General features: G+C 38.3%; 1 protein-coding gene across 1 annotated transcript in view; it reads right to left on the bottom strand.

Annotated features, from left to right (window-relative positions):
- SBF2 (SET binding factor 2) overlaps positions 1–24,821 on the bottom strand; it is a 233,149-nt gene that overhangs the window by 20,436 nt on the left and 187,892 nt on the right. The window contains 9 exon segments of the mRNA XM_050974804.1: positions 2,675–2,851; positions 4,631–4,815; positions 10,657–10,752; positions 11,233–11,370; positions 15,375–15,571; positions 17,177–17,375; positions 21,101–21,246; positions 22,159–22,334; positions 24,481–24,608. Coding sequence (XP_050830761.1) covers positions 2,675–2,851; positions 4,631–4,815; positions 10,657–10,752; positions 11,233–11,370; positions 15,375–15,571; positions 17,177–17,375; positions 21,101–21,246; positions 22,159–22,334; positions 24,481–24,608 — 1,442 coding nt within the window.

The raw sequence follows: 24,821 nt of genomic DNA, 5'->3' as shown, positions 1-24,821 counted from the left end.
AGGATTTCCATCTGAACTACAATAAAACTAAGGGAAGTTTTGAAGATAGGAACTTAAAGGATTAAAGCCAATGAGTACTGTAATAAAGCAGCTGTCATAAAAAGGAGAATGGGAACAACACAGTTGACAGATTTACTGAAGAGAAATTCCATCCTGGGCTTAACACTAAAATAATTTCCTGGGAAATATTAATATTCCATAAAGTCACTAATGGGAGAAGCCATGCAGGATATTTACAATATCACTAATACCCAGTGCCATGGAAGTTGGAAATTAATGAACTGAACAATAAGAACAACAACAGAGAAACAGTTTAGATAGTTGGGCAGACAGGTGAAAATAAAGGAACAGTGGAAAATTGGAAAATTTAATTCACTTGAATGATTTGGACTTTAATATTCATGACACAGTGATGCTAAAATAAGCAGGTTAAAGAAGTTCAGTTGAATCTGGGCAATTTTATCTTACTATGAGACTTCACATCATTATTACTAAAAAGAAAAATCTATATGATGATTTTACCATTTTTATATACTATGACAGCACTCCTGGTAAACAACATAATAGGTAACACATAAACAATTCAGTTTTTTACAGCAGAGTGAAACTGTTCTTTGTGCAGCACTGAATATAATCCAACCCACAGAAGCAATAGGAAAGATGAAAGCCTGAAAGAAGGAAGAAAACAGTACAGGAAAACAAACAGAAGATGGTAAGAATCATCTAAGATCATTTATGCAAAGAAAAAAAGAAAGTTCAAGAAGTACAAAAGGCACAGGAAAGCAAGAAGAAAATTAAATTGAAGAAAACAAGAAACAAGAGCAAGAAAGATCAACAGTTTAAACCTAGAAAATTCATCCTTATTCATGGCAGCCTGCTTTCTTCCTCTTAAAAATCTGATGAATCTTTCTATGGAAATTGTGATAGAAAAACCTTGACTCCTCTGAGCATCCACACAGCCATTATTTAGAGAAAAACCCCAACCCAAACAGATTATTTTTCCTGCAGTTTTTATAAGAAAAGACTGAAAAGAGAACCACTTTTCAAACCAAGCTTGTTTATTCTTCTGTGCTTTCTTAGGCAGTAGAATAGAAGAAAGGCTCTTTCTTCCCATCTTTAACAAGGAAACTGATGTGCAATCTGGTTTTACAGATTCACTGTTAACAATGCAAACCACTATTTTTAACATTTGTGTCCAGAAGACAGGGCAGTGTTCAATTTTCCTCAGTGCATTCACATCCTTACAAAGAGACAGTCCATAGAGTGTTAAAATCTGTCATTTTCATCTTCTATTGCCCAGAAGAGGAAAGCACAATACAATGAAAACATTTCTGAGATGACAGATCTACGTTCTTTCAGGGGAATAGTAGAAAATGTGCCAAATCAGTCATAAATTACCTTTATCAGTCATAAATTAGCTTTATCACATAAGTCAGATATGACATGATTTAAACCACAGAAATGTGGTTTAAATATAACAAAGCTAATGTGTGACAAGATGTCCCAGCCCTCAGCAGAGTGATGCACCCCAAGCAAGGAATGATCCTCTGAAATATGCCAGAAGGGAGAACTGCAGTGTTAGCTGCCCTCCATCCCTGGGCTGCTGCAGGGAATGAGTTGATTTCATTAATTCAATGATGAAATTACATTTGATTAATTTATCTACACTTATGAACTTGCTCAACCACTCTGAGATGAAAAATGTTCCCATGCTGAGGAAGTCAGGTCTTTTTCATGCTCTCCCAAGTTCTCCCCTTCCTGGAAGCCTTGGTGGCAGCCCCAGCCATGAGCAGCTCCTGCTCTCAGCCCAGGGAAGCAGCTGAGCCCCTCCTTGCAGCACATTTCAACCAGGAGTGCATCTCCTGATGTGTGATAACTGACAAGTTCCTCACAAGCATTTCCTCCTTAAGAAATCAGCATAATTCTATTCAGCTTTCTGTGATTAATTGCATTTGAGAAAAGTATATTCTGCAGGGGTTTCCAAACATAACAAGCCGCTGTTAAAAACCATTCACTGCAATTAAAGTGGTTTTAGATTTACAAAGAGCTGGCTTTCCCACATCCTTCTTAATCTGAATCTTGCAAAGTTTGCTCCAGTCTTGCCTTTGGTTAGTATTTATGTAAAGGAACATGAGGTAGGGAAATAAAGGTAGAGATTTGGAGAGAAGAGAGTAACACACATAGAATCCTTTCTTCCCCACAAACACTCCCCCATATCCCACAACAGATGTTTGCTTGCTTTTTAACTTGTGCATATCAAAATCCAGGGTGGGAACACATAGGAAGAGTCAAACATTATTTTTAAAATCAAAAAGCTCATTTATTATCCCACACTTTCTTTTTCTGATTTTTAAACTCTATAAAATAAGAAAAATAATTGAAAACCAAGACCATGAATGTATATAGATAGAAAACCCAGTCACCTCTCCTTGTGTGTGTGTTCCATGCTATAAAATACAAATTTTGTTACAAAAATGCCTGCCCTATTTGTAAATATTATGATGGCAATTAAGTACTAGCAATGCCTGTGTGATGCCAGAATAGAGAGCATGCAAAGAGCTCACAAAGAACAGCTGGTGAGAACACAATAGTCCTCTGTCACAAGAGCTGGGAATTTATTCTGTGTGAGCAGCACTGCATATAGATTATCAGAAGTACCTGTCAGAGCAATTACCTGTGGGAACCACTCAGACTCCCCAAGAGCTTTGAGGAATGTTGCCTCAGAGTCAGTGGGAATAGTGCTGGGAACACAAGCTCTCATCAGCTTCTTAAAGCTCGCCTTCGTCTGCCGGATGTCACTGAATTCAACAGGAACAAATTCACAATTCAAAGCAAAATCTAGTTTGAACCCCTGTATGAAAAGGACAACAGCAGATGTCATTTGAAAGGGAAGCATATTTTTCACTGACAGTCTCCTTAAATCCTAAAGTCTTGCCTGCTTTATTGCCAAGTAATTAATTCCTCATGAAAAATTGCTGTAGTTCAACACCTGCCCGGGATAATAAAAAATATAATAAAAATCCCTGCAAAATCTACCACAATAAAGTGCCCAACTACAACCATAACAGCACAGCACTCATATTTTCAACAATAATTAGAATTATTCTAGCAGTAATAGTGGTGAAAACCAAAGTCCAGTGACAATCTGTGCAGTTCCTTATACACAACATAGTGTCCTTTAACATTTTTAAAGCTAATCAACAATAAACAAATAAAAATGAAAATATCTGGATGGATGACATATGGAGAGTGCAGGACACATTTTGGGAGTTCAGTAAAGCAGAAAAAAGTAACTCCCACACCCAAGAAGAAGCCCCATAAGTGCAAACCAGCTGAGTCATCTAAACCATCACTGGGCATTGAGGGAGTTGTTTGGCTGAAGTACCCTGCTCAGCACAGAGCAGCAGCTGGATGATTTTCCTAGCAGAATTCCTCATGTTTTATTTAACTTACTGCATTTAGCAAGAAGAGGAGGACTGAATTAAGAGAACAAGTTAGCTGACTGAAAAAAAAAACCCACCCCACCAAACCGCCATGGATTATGATGAAAAGGATAATATGGAGAACATTACTAGGAAAAACAATTCTCATGTATGAAGTATCACTGAAGATGTGCATGCCAAACTTTTGGAGTTTTCTTCAGAAATTGCTTTCATTGAATTAAACTTGGCCTGTAAATAATCTTCATTAAGCTCCTTCATAGAATGCCAGTTGAAAATGCAGGAAAGTGAAAGCCTGGTTTTAGTTCTGTTTATAATTTGCATGGTTCAAAAAAAAATTCAATAACTCAACAATGGCAAGTTGGAATAATGCATGACAAAAGCAACTGAGGAATGCAGCACCATTTCTTTAAAATGCTGTAAATTTCTGTTTTCCTCATCAATTTATTTCATGCAGAATAAAGCAGCAGTTTCTGCTACACAGCTGTAGATGCATGACTGAACTCTTCACTTATCATTCAGTAAGAAATCAAACAAATAGAAACAGTCATTATTAGTGGAATATAGTAATTTAATTCTATGTGATTGATGCATTATTCTGGTGCAGCACATCTCCTCCACCTCCTGACAGAACATAATTTCAGAAAAAAATGGATTGTGAGGTGTTTTCCTATTAAAAGTAATGGGTTTTGGACCTTCTGTATTTTAAAAAATACATTAATATGTTATGTATGTTCACATTTTGAATAAGAAAGTAAAAAACCCCTGGGTTTCTTAATCTTTGAATGCAAAGATTAAAAAAAAAATCTGAAAACATTTCCAGAAAACAAGTAAAACTACTAAGAATTAGAGGATACCTGTTTCTCAAACAATTCCATCTAAAACACTAAACTCTATCAAATAATATGTACAAAACTGTAAACATCATGGTGCTCTCCAAGTAATCCAATCAGGACTTCTGGGCTGGCCAATTCTCATCAGTTTGGCTTTGTGTGAGTTTAGTGCTGCCCACAGTGATGAAGGTTTCCTTCTCTGATAATTGCTTCCCCAGCTAACAACATTTTGTTTCCTTTATAACATATTTCCATCTTATCTTGAATACTATTTACTGTTTGGAACAACATGAGAATAATGAAAGTCAACCAAATAAAAACTACATTAAACATGAAAAAAAATCAAACTGTCATTACCCGTAACTGAGATTTTTCTCCAAATATATAGAGGGCTGCTTGTCTTCTGAGCAGCTGACTTTGCAGAAAGGAGCTGCTGCTGTAGGGAGGGGTGTTATCCTTCCCTGCAAGCCTGGCACCAACATCAATGAATGGAGTCTGAGTGTTGATAAATCGGTTGCTTGAACGAAGACTCGCCCATACACCTTCATGAGGATGAAGAATATTTAAAAAACATTTGTGTGAGGCACTGGAGATCATACTTACTTACATAGATGCTTAAATGTGTCACATGCATCCCTCACATGTACTGGAAAGAAATAGATTTGTAACAAAAATTGTCAAAACCATCCCACTGCATTGTTGTTGAACCTCAGACTCTCACCTAACTCTGCTTTCTACTGTAGAGAAAAGAGTGGCTGTGATATCAGTGACACAGTGACAAACCACAATTTGCAGATGGCAATGTCCCTGTAAGTGCATGGAAATGAAACTGCTAGAGGGACAGAAATCAGGGAAGTGCAGAAATCCCAGAGCTGGAACAACAAGAAGTGCAGTGGGATGTGGAAGCAGCAATCCTTGACTGGTGTGGCATTCACATTCTCTGAGCAGAGAGACATAATTCTCTCTCTCAGGGTTTTTTTCTGGAGAAGCACAGAGAGAAGAAGAGAAAACAATTCTTATCTCTACTTGCTGCTCCTGCTGTTTCTGCACATGTAGAATGTGTTAGGAAGATTGCTTTCCTGAAGGGAGTTCCTTGTTGGATTCTGGTGATGGGTGCTCACATTGATTGGCTGTTGGGTCAAAGCTGTGTCCTGGCTGTCTCAAGACAGTCACAGGTTTTTCTTTAGTATGTAATTTAGTACAGTATGGTATGTGTCTCTTTAATATGGTACAATGCAATATAATCTGGATCTGATAAAGCAATTGTTCAGCATTCTGCATCAATGGAGTCAGATGCCAATCATCCCATGCTCAGGGGCACTGTTTTACTGCAGGATGGCATCACCCCAGCACCCCAGCAGCACTCTGAGTCTGCACAGCACACCTGGCTGCTGCAGCTCTCCTGGCACTGCCAGGGGGGAATTCTCCAGCACACAGCCATGCTTTCATCTCATCATGCTCGAGCAAGCTTTGGTGGTTTTAAGATGAGAAAGTAGTGATTTTTAATCAGATTTTTAAAATCAGATTGCCAAGGCCTGTTTGGTGCTAGAAGAAAAGACAAGCAGTAAATACTTTTCTGTTAATAACCAGGATTTTGTGAGATTGTTTTTGTGTGTGCAGTGTGAGGCGTGTGAAAGGTATTGGATTCTCAGAGTATGAACAGCACTCCTTGAAAATCAAATCCCTCAAAGTACACTAAATTTGGCATCCAAATGGCAGTGTGAAATTCTTTATCCTAATACGCAGTAAATCAGATTATCAGAAGAGACTCTTGTCCATAAATCTGTGAAGCAAGATATCCAAAAGAGGCACCAGAAATACCTCATAGTACTGGAAATTTAGATAGCATAGGACCAACAGCCACCCCTCTTCAGGAAAATCCAACAATGTGCATAGTTAACATTTCTTGCACAGAAGAAAATAGATGCAGATAACAGTAAATTCCACTGAGATAGCTCAACCAGCAAAATAATTTTATTCTATTTTTTAGAAGCAGGATTGTGTTTTTATTTAAAAATAATTCTGTTCAGTAACTCTCATCAGGGACTTGTCTGTACAGCTTAGCTTGTCTGCCTGTCTGGCTGCTAGTCTGAGATGTGAGGAGATGAACTGCAGGAGCTGAGAGTGGCTGGCAAGGAGTTCTGGGCAGTAACACCTCTCAAAAGCTCCCACTTCACAGCCAGCCACTTTTACAAACACCTCAAGCAGTAAAGGAGTGTGTTCAGTACAAACTTTTATTCCAGCTACTACAAGTGAAATAATAGAGACTTTAGCAAGCAGAAATCACAGCAAACTCTTAATAAGAGAAAGAAGTTCTCGTTCATTTGGTAGGAAACATTTCCAGCACAAACTGCTGTCCCCAAAGATGAAGAGTACAAAAATACAGAGTGACACTTGGGACCATTTCACAAATGCACCCATCAGCAGCACTTGGGGCACATCAAAAGCAACAAAACTGGCTACAAACACATGCAGATGAACATGTTTGCCAGCATGGACAGCAGTGATTAAAAGGCACAATTATGTTTCAACTGTACTTTTGCCTAGTACTTTATTTTTGTTAGCAGTATCTCATGCATTATTGTATTATCATGACTTTCTGATTTGACAGTAATCCTTTCCCCCCGTTCATTAACATTATAATAACTATGGAAAGAAATTCATTGACTAGATAAGTGTTTCTTAGCTATTTTCCTAAAGCAGTAGGAATACTAAACTCTTTTCCAAAACTGATTTTTAGCTGTTGAAAACTTTCACACAGAAAATTTTCTACACATCACTCTGTGTTACATCACTGACACTGTGCACACATTCAATGGGTGAAAAACCTCCAAAACAGAAATGCACAACCCTGAGCTAAAACCCCCAACATTCTGTTAGTGCAGGAACAAGGCTTTCTGTCAGCATCACTTGAGAATGAATTAAGACATGGCAGCAGAAGATGGCAGGAAAGAATGGGCTTTCAGGACACAGAATACAGTACCTTGGTGGACTCTTTCCTTAGTTGCTGGTTTGGAATTGGAATGAGTGAAACATTTATCTCTGTACCCAAGCACTGGCAGATAACAGTTAAGACAGAAGGAGGAGGAATGGAATGCACATTGCAGCGAAACACATTGCAGGAGAGAAGAAAAGGGTTACTTATTAATTTCCAAAGATCTGGTACATATTGCATTTCTTTCTAGCACATGATTTATCAGACAGCACAAATCTCAGGCATCACAAGACAAAACATCAATCAAGCCACAACACCAATATAAAATGGGAAGGAGGTATCCATTTATCAAACAGGAATAATTTCCATTGGCACTGCAATAGCTTCAGACACGTTGCAAAGCCCCCATGTGTTTTTCCATAATTATAATACCAAAGGAAATGTAATGATTAAATCATTCTGTTGAATAATTTATTGGAAGTTTCTATCCAGCTGAAAGTTAGTTTAATTAAAAATCCCAACATTAATGCATGTTATAAAAAGCTGGTTTAGTCTAGGGACATTAGGTGTAGAATTTGATGGACCTCAGAATTAAAGCAGAATACAAGATATTAGTGCTGTACACCTACAAACATTTTTAAAAGCCTGTGTACAAGTACACAATTTAGAAAACATGTAATAACTACCACAGAAAGAGATCTTCTCTCCCCTTGCAAAAATTGTTATTTCCTGTGGGAGCCTTATGTGTTTATCAGTGCATTTATCTTTGGCTCAAAACCCACAACAACATAATTGAGTCCTTTAAATATAAATATTCTATTAAATCATACTCAAAATGTTAATGTTTCCTGCTTTGGAAATAATTCTCTGAGCTGAGTCTGTGTTTTTAAATTAAAAATATCCTAATATTTCTCCAATAGTGGCAAAACATACTGAGGAAACTTCTTATTCTGCTAAATTACACAGCAATTCCAGGTAAGAAGTGCTGCTCTGCAGAACCAATTTATACTTACAAAGGAAAGAAGAGGAAAAGCTCTGGCTTTTGAGTGAACTTACTTACTCATGAAAGTATCAACCAAGAAAAGGTCAAAGAATGAAAATATATTATGAAACATAAGTATTTGACCAAATATTTCAGATCAAAACCAACTTGACTGAGCTTTGGGCAGATGCTTTGTGACAATGTTCCAGATAAAGTAAAAAATTATATTTGACACAGACACAAATATTCAGAACAACTGATGAGTGTTCAGAACAATGATGGTTTTAAAAAATTAGAAATACTGTTCATAGACTGGAACATATATTCTAACTTATATTTCAAAATTATATGTATTACATGTACATTGTATGGCACAAAAAAAATAGAAAATGTAATTTTCTACTGTTGTATCATAGCTGAACCTGGCTTTTGAGCCCTGGTATGTGTGATAATAAACATAAGGAAAGAAAAGAGTGGTCCAGAATCCAAACCACAAAACCACTGCTATTGTATTTTGCACAGTGTATAATCCATAGCTGCCTGCTGCTTCACATGTGAAATACATCTAGCTGAGCAGAAGGAGTGAGGAACTTTGTGACAATGGATTTGAGAACAATCTTAGAGATTTTATACACTCTGTGCATTTTTAAATTTCTTTTAAAAGAATTGTGTCAGCTAAGCTAAAAAACCCCTAGTGTTTACTTCTCTCCAGGGAGATGTTCCCTTTCTCTGTTCCCTCTTCCCCTGTCAACTTCTCACCATGCCCTGGGCTCCCACTGGACTTGTCAAACATTCTCAGGTTTCAGCAAAGTCCCCCTGTGTCCTGCTGAACTGTGAGCAGACACCTTTCAGATCCACAGGGCAGGTGTGGCAGAGATCCAGCAAGACACAAGATAACTTCCCTGCCCTCCTCCTGATTACTGCTGAAATGCAGCCAAGGGACTTTAATGTCCAATAAAACAGCATGTCTGTGACCTCACACTGCCTTCAGGCTCCTTTCTTCTCCTTTGAGCAGCAACAAACCCATCCCATCACACTTACCACGAGCTCTAATCCTAGAAACCACAGCAGTTATTTCAGTAACCCCTTTATCTTCAAAGGACACCTTCCAGCCAGCCACCAGAGAGCTCTCCCTGACTTATCTGCAGCCCTCCCTGCCCCCAGCAGCCCTGGGCTGTTGGTGCTGCAGGGCTCAGCCAGGCTGGGCACAGCCAAGAGCTGCAGCCCCCAGTGCCTCCTGCTCTGCTCAGCCCCAGCTCCCTCACCCACATCACCTGCTTCATGCACCTCCAGCTCCAGGAGCAGCACAGGGAGCACAGCACATCAACAGAACTCCCACACAAGAAATGTGCATTGACTCTGATTACTGAAAACCCCCAGAATTCCTGGGATTAATGAGAATTCCCCAGTGCTTGGTGATCCCTGTGTCCTCTCCTGCCCTTCCTCTCTTCCCTTTGCTGCAATTCTCACATCACTTCCCTACACATCCCTGAGCATTTTCCTTTCTCCCTCCCTCTCTGTTATTCCTTCCTGCATTCCCATAATCCCATCCCACCTCTCCTGGAAGTTTTTCTCTACACAATATTTTCATCCTTCCCCATATGAGCTGTAGGTTTTGTATCCCACGAGAAGATTTAGGTTGCAATGAACCTCAGCAGGTCAATGTAAACCTAACTAATTTCAGATGCTAAAAGTATCAAAAGAGGAGAAAACCAGCATTTAGATGCTTAGAAATAGCTGTCAAAGGAGCCTCCATGGCTGAAAGGTAATAAATCAAATATAAAATGCTCTCTTTTATGGAATAGATTCATCTGCATTTTAACAAACCTATATGTAAGAAATTTGGTGCACTAATTTATGCACATGTTGCACATAAAAAAACCCACAACTTCATCAGACTAGAGGTGTAGGAGCAGATGGAATCCCCCTAACAGAAAGAAATGTTCTTGTAGAAATGGCACTGATGAGCCCCTGTATCTAGGAATAACTATTTCCAAAAAATGCACTGTATCTCCCTACCTGCTACACCTGGCCATGTAAGTCCCTACTACTCAGAGTAAAATTGTTCACAGATTATCTGTAATGTTATGGAGCATCAGCAAAGCTTCAGACACATATTGGAATGATTTGCAATTGCAGATTCTAAACTCTATAGAATTCTTAGGTAAAAATATGCATATACACAGACAAATTAAAAATATGGATGAATCCCAAATTATTTAGAAACATAATCCCTATCTGAGTGCTTAATTTTTCACTAATTCCAACATGAAACCAACTTTATTTCAATGGTAAGTAAAGGATTTGAACAGAAATTAGATAATGTTGTGGACTGAGGCCAATCTAATTTCTGTTTTGTTGTTTCACAGAGCAACAAATCAATAAAGAGTATAATTATTTTTATTTCACTAACAGTTTTCATCATTTATTACTTCAAAGAACAGACTTTGAGCTAGTCTTACTAACCTCCTCGAGCAAAGCTATTGGATAGATTTACATCCAAATGTCCTGGCACTACCTGCTTAAACACAGTGGACATTCTTGAAGCCCTCGTTTCAGTGCCTAAAGTCAGCCAAAAAAAGAATAGAAGATTAAAAAAAGCTGCAGTGTTAACCAGACTAATATTTAATATGACTGATTAAATGCCCTTTTTCACCCAATACAGCTGATTCTTGCCAATTTTGTACTTTGCATTTAGTTTTTAACACAAATGTGTACACTGGCAACAGTATGGAGCTGTTAGATATAGCAAAGCCATCAACATATTTTACAAGAAATGAAGCAAAGCACACACACTTTGGGATGGTGTTACTTTACAAGAAAAGCCACTGTTTGGCAGAATTAGGCCAATTACAGCTGAGTAAGACAAGACAGACACAATTTCATGTCACACAGTCCTTCCTCACCTAAACCTCACCAGGTTTAACCTGGAAAGCCTAACAATACAGAAACAACAGAATTCCTATGGAACACTGAGCTACCACTAAATCAGGGAAAAGCCTCAGCTGAGGCAGAGAAAAGCCCTGTACAGAGGAGTTTTACCTGGAGACAGGGCAATGGTTGGGCTGACAGTGAGGGTGTTACTGCCATTCCTTTTGCAGTGGACGGAGATCACGTTCAGCAAGGCTTGGAGGTACTTCTCCTGCTCTATACTGCTTGAGGATTCCAGAGAAGTGGGGGCTAGGGTCAGAAGAAGAGAAAAAAGAGAAATACAATTTGTAAATACATAGAATAAAAGGCTTACTGTGCCAAGCAGAGCATTGAAAATGTCCCAGTTTGTCTGTCAAAGGTTCAAAAAGCCTCTCCTTTGGTGACAAGCTGTTCATCACCCGGCTGCACAGCAGGATCCAGCAAGGTTCTCTTGCATTCCACACAAAGCTGAACTTCTGAAACCTTCCCCTCATGGCCACTACTTAAAACATTCATCACTAAGTGCCATAACATCAGCACAAACTGAGCAAAGATAATGCAGCTCTTCCTTCCCTCTCCAAACAAAAAGTAACATTTCTAAGATTGTGCTGCTTGTCAGCAAAATGTGCAGAGAACACACAGAACTTGCTTTAACAAAAGTAACTTAAAACCATTCTCAATCAGCTCTTCCTCATTCCAGAAAAGGAAGGTTACTTACCTGTACTTGGAGGTTCCTTGGGATACAGCACCCATAAAAAAAGTTAAGAAATCATTAACAAAACACAGAACCCTCAAAAATAAGAAAAAAAAAATAATCCCAACCATTGTGGGATCCCAACCATAAAGTCCACCCACTGTGTCCAAGTGCAAGGACCTGAGGAAAGGAGATGAAGCTCAGCTCCTGGGCCATAGCATGATGACAGAATAGTGTTCAGTAGCAATGAGTATCAATCAGCTTATTTTTCTTCAAACACCAAACAAAATTTTTGGAATTCCAGTTTATTGCAGCCATCTTTGGACTTACTATAGGGCAAAAGTTTCATAGCTGCTTAAACCAGGACCTGGTATCTTCCTCACAAGAGCAACATTTGGAATAAGAGACAAAGAACTCGACCGAGCACATTTTGACAAAACACAATGGTAATTTGTAAATCGTTTTCTCCAGTGATGATCCAATCAGATTCTATGCTGGAGACTAATAGACAGTGAGCTAATTACAGGAGTTGGCAAAAGAAATTTCAAGATAGTAATTAGTATCTGAATTGAAAGTACAATTAGGAAGTGATTATGTGTCCTGCAGGATACCTCATGCTGTTTCTTTCTGAGCAAGTGGAAAAAGCCTGAGCAGGAACATTATTTTCTCTTCTACTCCTAAGCAGGATTTACACAGCCTGAAATCTACTGGAATGATCTCTGGGTCCCCTAGCCCTTGAAATAATACTACAAAAAGTCAATTTAGGTCTTAACAATTTAGTTAAATTAAAAGAAATGACCTGTCTAAATGAAAGGATAATGTCTATAGCACTTGCACTTACAGAGGTTTATTTTGTGAAGAGTACTGTGTGTGTTTTAGAAAACAGCTTGACTTACATCAAAGTCTGGCATTGAACCAAGCAGATACCAGAATTAAAGACTGAGGGCAAAAATGTCCTTGTGATGGTTTAGAGATGGAAAAAGGGCCCCTTCACCTTCACCACAACTCATCCCATCTCAGCAGCACACAGAGGTGACTCAAAGCATTGCCCCTGCCAGCAATGAACTGGGATTTCTATGAAATCACCACCTGTCATGTGCTGTATCCCATGGGAAGGCCACCATAGAAACGTGGATTTAAACAAAAGATGGGGGATGGAGATCCTGCTAGCAATTTTATCCCATTTAATTTTGGTTTTGTCTCAGGAAAGAAATGCACTGCTTAGTCCTGCAATGCTAATATGTGCTTTATATGCCTGGTCACAGGTTGCTCCATCTTTATCTTACAAGTCCTAATACAATCAATAATTCAGCCTGAACCAAGATAACTGTTCTTTTGGACAGTGTTACTACATCCAAGACACATAAAAGTTCTTTCTGTAGGGTAGTTGACCAATAAATGCTAATTTAGATGTAGAATGTCATATTTAGAACTACAGTGCTCTGCAACAGAATTCCCAGAGAGGTCAAAGTAATTCAGAAACCAACTTGCAGGTTTCAAAGAGCATTTCAAAAGCCCTATATACTCTCCATCTCGTGTCTGAACATCTGTTAGTAATCTTTTCTTTGGACAGATGTTAGAAAATACAATTCTGTGGCACATGGAGTTTGGTTCCATACAGAAATTAAGTACTATGCATAATTTCTCAAAAAAATATGTCCTGTGCTTCTTATATAACACACTGACCTGCAGCTATGCTCTGAAACCTTGTGTAATACAGCACGCAACAGGAAAGCACAAAAAGGTTCACTGAGTTCCAGCTTGTTTCTCTCTATCAATCCAGAACTGACCAATAAAAACCTACTCCTATTTAGGAAAGAATGAATTTGTCAGCTTGAATTTAACTTCAGATTCTCTGTGTCCTCTTAGCTTGTTTCACAATGCGTTTTCCATTATAGACTGCACACAGCTCCTGCTGAGGCAGCTCTCTAGAACTACCTTTGCTGATCACTTTTGTTTCAACAAGCTTCAACTCCATTAAAAGTGAGATAAACACCCTAGAAATATTCTCCAAATTCCTTGCTGTATCTTCCTGAGGGAAGTCTCCATCTCCTTCACACTTTAAAAGAAACAATAACTCCAAAAGCAAGTATCTGTCAGACACAGATATTGTCAATCCATTGATCTACTCCATAATATTCTGGTGGACATATTGCAATGGCAATATTAAAGTCTACACAAAATATAGACTTATATAAAATTAAGTTAGAATTATATCAACTTTATATAAAATGAAGAAAAGAAACCATCAGAAAACTACTACAGAAAACATCAAAGTGTTTGTCTTTACTTAATTTTGAGACTATTCCTGCAATAGTCTCAAAAAAGTCTTTTTTCAATTTATTCTCCATTTGTACCAGGTTAAAGATTCCTCATCTGTATTTCAGCCAGGGCAATCAGTACTAAATCAGTTGAAGACTAAAATTTAATTGCCCTGCCTGGATTCACACCATAAGGATGTAGAAAAACTGGTGTAGCCATTAGCTGTGGCAGCTGCTGTGGCAGCTTTTGGTGGTACTTCACTGATTCATTTTATTTATTCCTTTCAAAAAAAGCACATTATATAAATTTCAGTTCATTGCCTTCATTGATCATCACTCCAACTAAAAAAATGTTCCCACAAAACACTGAAGAGATACATTCAGTCAGTGTTACAGCAATGAATATTCAGCAGATAATTAGTGATTCACAAATTAGCCTTAACAGTCAGTCCAGATACTGTCTAACATTAAAAACATTTTTCTAATATCTTTGAAATAATGAGATTTTAAAGGTGCATTTGATACTCACAAAACCTCAACATGTCTGATAAAATAGCTCTTAAAAGCAAGAAAAACATGGTTTTCATCAAGGTATTCCGTGAAGGAAAAATTATGGAAGACGATGTAAAAAAATATTTAAATCATAAGCTTCAAATTACTTTTATGGCACTTGTACATAAGTGTACAGTATGCTTTTTATAGGTTTTGAAAAATTCTACAGAACACACTTGAATAGGGGAAAAACCTAGCTGTGTTTTAGCCATTACTGGGGAGAAATGCAAACATAAACAGGACATAAGAATCTCTTTGATACTTTAATGAGTTCTGGTACTTCAATTTGACCTCACATTTCCATTTCCTCCAAAAAGAAAAACTATGGCCTAATTCTGGAATAATTTCTAAACAACTATCAGTTTGATTAAAGAAAATACTGACTCATTCTTGGCATGAAGTCAACTCTGAAAAAGCTGCTAGCATGAGATGGAAACTCAGGCAGTCAGAAGAATCCTAAACACCGCCTGTGAATGCTGGAATTCAACAAATGTTATTCCCAAAATTAATGTTACCCTACTATTAGACACTTATGAAAAACTGACTATTCTGATACATCTTGTGTTGGTCCAATCTCTGTCCAAATTATTCATTCACAAGTTCTGAGCTGCTTTCATACCATTCAGGACTTTGACACACACTAACTAAAAACATCAGACACCCCCTTACACCCCGAGACTTCTGATTCAATGGAGTCACTGATTCTCCTCTGGCAAAGCTTTCCCTGTGCAAGTCCAGCTCCAGAGAGCCTGGCTGCCTGCACTCACCCGTGGGATGTGTGTTCTGGGATTTGAAGAGGCCCACCACACTTTTGCCATGGAAGCCCCCAGCCCTGAGGAGCAGAGTGCTGCTTTTGGTGTTCTTCCAGCAGACCACGGGCAGGCGGTTGTGGCGGTAGCAGCGAGCCACTCTCTGCAGGCTGCTGTCCTGGACAGACTGAGGCACCACCAGCAGCCCAGGATAGCTGCAGGGACAGAAAAGGGGAAAAAAAAATAATTGAAGAATGAAAATTGCTTTCAAAATGCTCAGCAATAATAATAAAATGTCTAAAATTACGAGCTGAAAACACATCTGAATGAAATACACTTCAACTGTTAGAATGACTTTTATTTTTAAAGCAATTTTGAGTCCAAGCCTAGCAAATGCATTAAGCAAACTGCATTTTAAATAGAAATTGAATTATGAAAAATTTATAAGATTCTCATTACTAATGACTTTCCATTTAAAGTTACATTTTATTTGGTAGTATTTTTCTTCTTAGCACATCTCTTATCTATCACTCTAATAAAGCTGTATTTTTAAGCGTGACAGAAAACAGAATTTTGAGGTACACAAACGATGCAGTAATTCCATTTTGACAATTGCATATGAAATATGAGAATTGAAAGGAAAGAATGTTGAATTGCCTAAAGTATCCCAATGAAAACAATAGTCTTTCGTTTATGGAAAAATATATTTAAATTTTACAATTGGAGTCCTTGGAATAGAGTGCTTGACACTGCATTTTTGTGTTCTGTTAAAACACTGCAGTGCACTGAGAGATTAGAAAATTCACTGATATAATACCTTTAAAGATAGAAAATACAGCAAGATGGTAGTTTTGTTCATGCTAGTGAAAGAAGGATTCAAACAATATGAAATATGATTTTCTGTTGCCTCCAAAAAATAAAAAATCAACTTAAGTGCCAATTTCATGTGTTAAGAAGAAACTAAGATGAGGAACAAGAAACAGCTGTTCCTAGACAACTGCTTAGTAGATAACTTTCATTCCCTCTACAATAGACACTATTTCTGCAAATTCAATTCTTGGACATTTATTCAACTGCCCTCAGACAAAATAAATGTACATGCTATTAACAATCTACAAAGCAGCCAAGCATTATAGCAGTAGGTAAGCATTTATATACTGAGATTTGTCATTCTTTCAGACACTAACTATAGTTTAAAATAAAGCCTAGAGAATATTAAAAACTCATGGGTTTAGGGGAGGAAATGGTTGTCTCCATAATGTTCAAAGCGTAATGAAAATGGACAGATTTCATGCCTTCATCTGCATTGTACTCCATGGTGACTACACAAAACCAATATTCTAGACAAGTCAGAGAACAAGAAAGGATCTGGTACTTCTGTGCCCTTCTTCCTGGCAATGCCATTGTCCATAATGAGAGCAATGACCAGCCTAAACTGGCTCTAGAGAATGCAAATGTCTTCTGACATCACTCATGCAGATAGGCTTTTGTATTAAAAGGAATTTTTGTGGGCAGTGTCAGCAAACTACATCAGCTTTCACAACAAAAAGAAAGGACTTAGTAACACTGATGTGCTAAAACACAGCATGTGACTTTCAGCACATGACAAACTTTGAAAGTAAATACTTTCATGAAGTGAACTCTAACACACACTTTTTAATTTGAAGAAAATAGTTATTTAGAATTGCTTCTGAAGCTTGCTTTTTAATTTCAGAACAGAAGAGATGCTAAATGCAAATTCAGATATAATGCAGATATTAATGCAGATATACATACAGGTGTCTCTAGTTTCAGCTGCTTGAGTGAACTGACAAACTCACCTCCTGCAAAGGGAATACATCCTGTTCAGTGCAGTTATTCTCAAGTACTCTGTTTTGGAGCGAGAGGAGTTGGTGCTGATGGTGCCCAGCCCCAGACGCTGGTAGTCCCTGAAGCAGGCTCTTTCCACCAACTGCTCCATGGTTGATTTCTCTGATGCTTTCAGGGTACCACTGGTGTGCAGCTCACTGTCATCTGAAACTAGAGGGAATAACCTTCCTGGGGAGGCCAGCAGATACACAGCAAGCAATGCTACTCTCTTCCAAACAAGTTTGTGCTGCTCTCAGGTTTGAATGGCAAGGTCCAGGACATGCAAAGCACAGCTCACCAAATTTATAAACACTGAAATAGTATTTTAGTCAGCAAACCTGACTATAGCAGCAGTTTCCTACTGGCATGGCTGACATCTCTCTAGCTAAAATCCTGGAGAAAGTTCTCTCACATATTCATTTGAACTGAAGACAGATTTTTCTTTACTAATTTACAAATTCTTTACAGAGTCATTACACATTCAAGATAAAAATGAAGTACACAATTTTTTTTTTAAACTATCTTCAGGAGAGGTAACAATCTTTTTAAGGTTTTAAATATTTCAGTGTTGTAATTTCACAAGAAATGACTGTTGGGTTCTGAATGTCTCAGTTTCAGTGTCAGGCAGCAGCTTTCTTCAGCCGTGCATATCAGCTGCCCTTTCCAAAGCAGAAAAAACTTCAACCATGAGAGATAAAAAACCATGCCACAAGTTCAAACTACTCTGAAATTCAAGTCAAGCAAGGTCTTTGTACAAAACCTGCCACCTGCCTATTAGTGACACTTTCAACCATCTCCAAATACTTCTGAGAGCAGATTTACTGCTCACAGCATGGATCAGTTACTTGCTACCACCTCAAGCATTGAAATATGTGCATATGAGACCTATTTCTTCATCAATGAGGCACTGAAAAGTGTATGATTTAAAAGTACAGGATTTAAAATTAAAACTTCATAAAACTGGAATTTAAGCTTATTTAGAAAATAAAAATTATGCTATCATTAACATTTTACTGGCAGTAGACAAGATTCAGAATTTACAGAAGTAGTACCTCTATGATTTTTTTTCCCTGTGCATCTTAAGCATAAAAGCTAAGTGAAAAATTTTCTTTGCCTTTTCAGCGAAAAAAAAAAAATTCTCTATTTGATCTAAATAATAAAGTTGAACATTCTGGATCTCTCCTCTTTTTCCATATTTGTCATGGTAAGAAGAAGTCACACAACATCTGAAGTATGAAGTGCACTAATGAGAAACAAATTTAAATGAGCTTTAGAAAGAATTCTTTTGGGTCATACAAAATCTTGGTATTTAACAGTTTTGAATGGAAAGCTATAACTGACTCAAGATGAGGGTGCATTTTGTGAAATGTTTTTTCCTGAATGGATTTTTCTCCCATGAAAGCAGGTACATTGGTGATCATTGGCAAAATACTCTCCTGTGCATAAAAAGCTCAACATAAGAGCTCCTATTCATGTCCTTCAGCTGAAGAGGGAGATGAAGATATTTTGCTGCTTCAAGTTTAACATGATTTACTTGATTTTGAAAAACTAAGGAATAATCCCTCTGTTTTACTGTTCTTGAGATATGAGTGTTTTCAAAAGGAAGTTTCACAGTCTCTTGTTTTATTGAACACACCCATATGACCACTATAAGAAAAAGAATTTACTAATGATTGAGATATTCTAAACTCTGAAAACAAAGAGAGGAGGAGGAATGTGAGGGAAATCAGATGTTCATTGGCAACAACTCATAACTACAGTACTGTGCCCAGTTTTCAAGATCACACTGCAAGTTAGATGTGGACTACCTAAAGAAGCCTGAGAAGAGAGCAATGAAGAGGATCAGAAGTCCATCAATACCAATAAGCAAAGAACTGAAAGAACTGCACAGATTTAACATTGAGAAGACAACAGAAAAAAGCTACAATAGATCATAAATACATCATGCATTGCAATCAGAACGAGGGGAGTCATCTCTTCTATCTGTGGACAGTGGCAGAGTAAGAAATGAAGGGTTTAAACTGCAGCAAGAGGATGTTTAGTCCTGAATCTTACAAATTGCTTCTTTCCTCCAGCATTAAGGATGTTTCAGTTTTGGTATGAGCTGTCTAGAGCTGTGGAACCTTCACCTTTGAAAGCTTTTAAGAAGTCAGGCACACAGCTATGAGGAACAGATGAAGTATGTTGATCTTGCCTTGGGGCAGAGAGTTGGACTACTTGATCTCATGAAGTTCCTTCCAGGCCTATCTTTAACATTTCTTTTTCAAGTGCATCACCTGCTGTAGATAGCTCACTGCTGGCAGAGCTGCATAGTTTCCTATACTTCAGTTTTTGAGACTTGCAAACAAGTCAAAGCCAAAGCCAAAGCCACAGCAGCCAATACAAAAGGAGCTGCAGAGATTGCTGCCTGTGCTCTCTGCACTCTGTCTGCAGCAGAGCCACTGCTGCTGACAGCTCCCTGTCCCTGAAGTGCCAGTGCTGCATGGAGAGAGCAGCAAACTCAGCCTCTGGTCACCTTAACACATTCCCAACCAAGACACCTGGAAAGCAGCAGGCCTAGAGACTCACAAGTTGTAATTTTAGAATTTTTTTTAGGGAAGGAAAAAAGTGACTGTCACTAATCTTCCACAGCACCTGAGCTGATGGAAGAATACTGTTTTGTGTATCAGCAATGCAAAAACTCTGCCAACTTCTTCATCATCAAGAGACTGTGAATACACAGGTGTACACTGTGCTTGGAGCCTCTGGGTGAAGGACACAAAACCACCCCAAAATCACCCAGGTCCAGCCTGCAGAATTGTTTCTGACCCAAAGAACATGCAACATCAGAGCACATGCTAACTCAGCACTTCAGGAAGATGCTGGAAATTCAATTAGGAAAGTAATTTTTCAGCACTCTCAAGACACTCTGTTTTCCAAAGCTTTCTTTTTGCCTATTTCTCAACACTTTATCTGGAATGAAAGAAGAGAAACAGCATTTTGAAGCTTGCCTGGAATGGCTTTCTTCCATTTCAGAGAGAACAGAGGTTTCATTCCTGCTTTAGACAGCTCTCCTACATCTGTTCCTAAGTCACATGAGTTGCCTTGCTCAGTGACCAAATATTCAACAGGAAAATTCGGCTGGTTTGATGTTTGGAAGAAATTATCAGTGTTTGAAGAACACTTCATTATCTGAGATGCCTATGTTTTTTTTTAAAGAAAGAATGCTTTGACAAAACAACACCTGTTTATGTACAGGAGAATCTGGTTCCCTCTAGTGGTTTATGATAAATTAGCAGTGGTCCAGATAAGGACATACAGACAGCAGCACATGGGAGGAGGAAAAGAGGCTTTTTGGGGGAAAGTCAAACTCCACACCATCACACAAACTGCACAAAGTGCCCAAACCTCTTTCTACTCTCTACCCCAAAATAATTTCAATCAAAAATATGGGAAGTGGTATTTTCAGTAGTAACGACTTCTGCTGCTTTCGGAAATCTTTTGTCAGTTCCACAACCACAAAAGTCTCCAATTTGCTCATTCTGCACCTCACCAGTAACTGCTTCCTCACCACACACTAGCTGCAGATGTCTAGAGATTAATGGAAGCTGCAGCATGCTTCTGTGCTGGTTCATCTCCACTAGCATGATGTAAAAATGATCTAAAAGATATCATAGCTAAATAGTTTGATAATTAAAAAACAATCTAGTACTTTGCTGTACCACTGAATTAAGTCACCTTCCTCTTCTCATTGCAAAAGAAAACACTCACTAAATGCACAAATTTGAAATTCTTCTCTTTCCTGTCTAGGAAAACCCTTCAATTTCTTGTTGAAGGCATTTCTCATTTAGTATGAGAATGGGGGCACAACAGGACAGATTTATCAACCAAGATGGACACAGGAGTCACACTCTTACCAGAGATATCATCCTCTTCATTCCAGCCAGGCCTGTTCCCTCTCTCCTCCACTATGGTTCCTGTTTTCTTCTTCAGTAAGTACTGGCGCCCAATTGTCATCTTCCCAGCACGTTTTGCTCCCTTCACAATGCTTTTGGAGAAGGTACTGTAAATCCAAAACAACAACAGCATTTGGAAACATTCACCTCATTCTGCCTGATAGCATTTACAGATTTCTAGAAAAAATGCAAATAAAATGGATTTAATAATTTTTCACTTAATACAGCAACTGTAAACATCAGAAAAATTGTTTCCTATGTTAATTTTTAAACAAAATTGTATTGCTTTAAGATAAATTTGTGTCTTTTTTTTCTACTGGTAATGAATATCATCATTAAAGCAGTCATCTTTCTGTAGGTTTTTTTACTTTGCTAGTAATGTGATAAAACTAAAAAGTTGCCAAAGTAAAGGCAGGAAAGATAGAAATTATATTTAGGTTTTAGGATTTCATAACTAGCTTGGGATTCTATTTCCTGTGTCAACAATGCATTAACCAACAGAAAATCACAGGAGCTCCCACTCTGGAAGAGACTCATGATGCAGCTGGTCCAGTAAAAATTAACGTGTAACATAAAATTCAAAAGAGGACCCAAAGCTCAAACTCTAAATTAAAAACCAGGAGGGCAAATGCACAGGGTAAAATTAATCCTAATTCACACCAGGCTTTAAGTGGCTAGGCTACTAATTATAAAGTAATACACAATTAATCTTCTTTCCATGCTGAGGTTGCATAGCTCAAGTTGCTACTTCCATTTTGTGTGTTTCAAAATGCAATAAGGTGCTCATTCAAGTCTACTGAAGCCAGAAGTTTAGATCAAGAATATAATTCTTATCCCAAAAAACATCTGTGTCCTACTAATCCATCTCTTACTCAGGAAATACAAAGAGATGCAAACTAGCAATGGCTAATTTTGACATGATCTCCACTTGTGCAGAGTTTTCAGGCTGTTCAGGGCATTTGGATAACACAAGACAAAAAGACCAGGAGGAAAAGAAAAGAAAGGAAGAAAGGCTGTACCGGAATGAAGTGTTCTTTTCTTTCTGCTTTGGGAGAATTATCTGTGGTGCTGTTTGCCCAGCTGCAAAGGCAAAAGTGCTGAAGATGGACTGAGGGTAACGGAACTTCACCAGCTGCTTCTTAAATATTTCCACCACTTCAGGACTGACTTCTTCATCAAATGCTACTTTAATTAACTGTGCATTAAAGACATGACATGTTAGAAACTGGAAAACAATCTGAGAATTTCCGAAATGGAAAGATTCTAAAATATAGTAGCATAATTCCCACACTTTCACAGTACCTTGCCCTTCTGAAAATACAAATACATGTACATACATCTCATTTATTTTGATGGCTATTCCACATTTTTTTATTTCCTTTTTAAAATGTATGTCCTAATACTAAGGTATCTTCACTAGGCAGCATCTGGAATTCTCATATGATCAAATACAAAATATTTTGGTAAATCCAAGTCGTAGTGCTGGCACTAAGACATCTACAGCAGTTCAAATTCTGGTCACATGGGACAGCTTAGCTGGGAAATAGTCTGCCAGCTCTGCCCCTGCACTGGGAACTGAGGTTGGTAATGCACTTCAAAGACTCAGCAAGCCAGCAATTTCAGCATTCATATGTCACAACCATTATACTTCTATTACTGAGATGTTCCAGTTTTGGCCTCACCTTGCAAAGTATAGAAAACTGCTAGTAACAAAAATGTGATAGTGAAATCTGCTCCTTAAAAAGAAAATAACCTTGAGTGCTATTCAACATTGATCCATCCACTTGATTAAAAATGCTTTTTTGAAAGGTTCTGGGGGGGAAAAAATCCCATCCAATCATCCTCTGCTGAAAGCAAGTCAACATTTCGGGGAAAACAAATAAGAGACAGAAAATACGGAATCCATAAAAAGGCCCAGAAGAACTCTAAGAATGTGGAGAAAACAAACAAAGAAATATCCAAGAGCTCTATTTCTGAGCACATACCTACACACCTTTTAAATTCCTTTGCTTGCCATCTAGGAGGTGGATTTCATCCTTGCTTTTCCAATTTCACTTGTTTTGTAAATACTTTCCAAATGACTAATGGCTCTGTTGTTCTAGGACCTCCTTGAAAGGAGCTCTTCAGCCTTTGGGGGTTACACAGATCTGAAGTTTTAAAGATCCCAAACAGCATAGCTGCACACAAACCCATCTAAAAATCATAATTAATAAACAAAGGGGAGGGGCTATTTCATCCCCTGTGTTGAACCCTGGCTGTTACATGGGGGACAGGGAATAAACTGTTTGTGGCTTGTTTTTGTTCTCATAACCTAATACAAAACTATGCTAAACAAAAGCAAAGATGATGTTTGACCTGAATCCAGCTCTGAAAAAACTGAGCTGTGTCTGTATTTATCACATCATTGAAGCATGCTAAGTATTCTGGTAAAAAGATTTCTGGAAAATAAAAGTCCTCTCAAAAGTCCACAAGGACAACTTTTTTTTGCTTCTTTTACTCATTGGTATTCCTAATTTTGTGCTTTTGAAGAGGATGCTGAAGTATGATCAGCTAAATGATGCTCATTATTGTAAGGAATTAGTAAAATGCTGTTTGGTTATGGTTTCAAATGCTGGAGTTATTGTTCTCAATGAAAATACGCTTCTGCAGTCAGTCAACCCAGCAAAGTATTTCGTATCTTAAGCACTGCAGTCTGCTTTCAGCCCATGACTCAGAATTCTTTGCTTGCAGCTTTTGATCTCTCAGGGTTTGACCACAGTTAAGATCAAAACCAAGAAGGAAAATTCAGGAAAGACTTCAGGATTCCTAATTTTTACCAGTACATCTCAATCAATTGCCCTGCAATACACATTTCTGTTGCACACACTGACGGGGATCCTACAGGAAATTCCAGGATCTGTGCCTGTCATATAGAGGCTCATTGGTTCTACCCTAAAGATTCCTGGAGTGCAGCTTCCCTGTGCAACATGCCATGACTTCCTGCCATGGATTTTAACAGCAAGCTGGTGAAGTGACAAACCTTGAGAAGAAAGCAACACTCAGAGCTTTTCCCTATTGATTCCATGTAGCTGGAGGAGAGAGGAAGCAGGTTCTCACTGGGCAGGTTCTCACCTCTTCCAAAAGAGGTGAGGAAAGCAGTGAAAGAAATCCAATGTGAAAATAGGAACCCTCTGTAAATACCAAGGGGACCAAGAAATGCCAGGGTTTCTATGAGCTCTGCCTTGTCTGTTGACCTTACAGGGCAGAGAACCAGACTCCTCACGAATACCAGGGCCAAGCGCTGCTGGTAAATCTCCTGAGCTGCCTGCAGCCACATAAATTTTCACAAAACTTCATTTTACCTGAAAAGTGGCTGAACTGATCTGCAGCCCTTCCTGCATGCTCTGCTGCAGCTGGTTCTGGATGCTGATCTTCTTCTCCTTGGTCATGGAGGCGATAGGAAAGCTCCGGATCACGGTCTGCTCCCCAACTGAGGATACAACACAGACACTTGTCAGACCACAGATCCTCTGCTCACACTGTCACTGCAATAAACAAGGGTGAGTAAGTACAAAGCAACATGAACACGAAGGTCCAGGATTCATTTCAGGTAAAATACCTGAAAAGTTGGCAAATTCCTAAAGCATCATTTGTAATCTGAATTTCTATTCTATTTCAGCTGTGATGATTAGAAAAATCTTCT

The sequence above is a fragment of the Serinus canaria genome, chromosome 5, assembly GCF_022539315.1.
Source record: "Serinus canaria isolate serCan28SL12 chromosome 5, serCan2020, whole genome shotgun sequence".
Classification (NCBI taxonomy): domain Eukaryota; kingdom Metazoa; phylum Chordata; class Aves; order Passeriformes; family Fringillidae; genus Serinus; species Serinus canaria.
The sequence above is the reverse complement of the archived record's forward strand: the minus strand, read 5'-3'. Positions and strand labels throughout refer to the sequence as shown.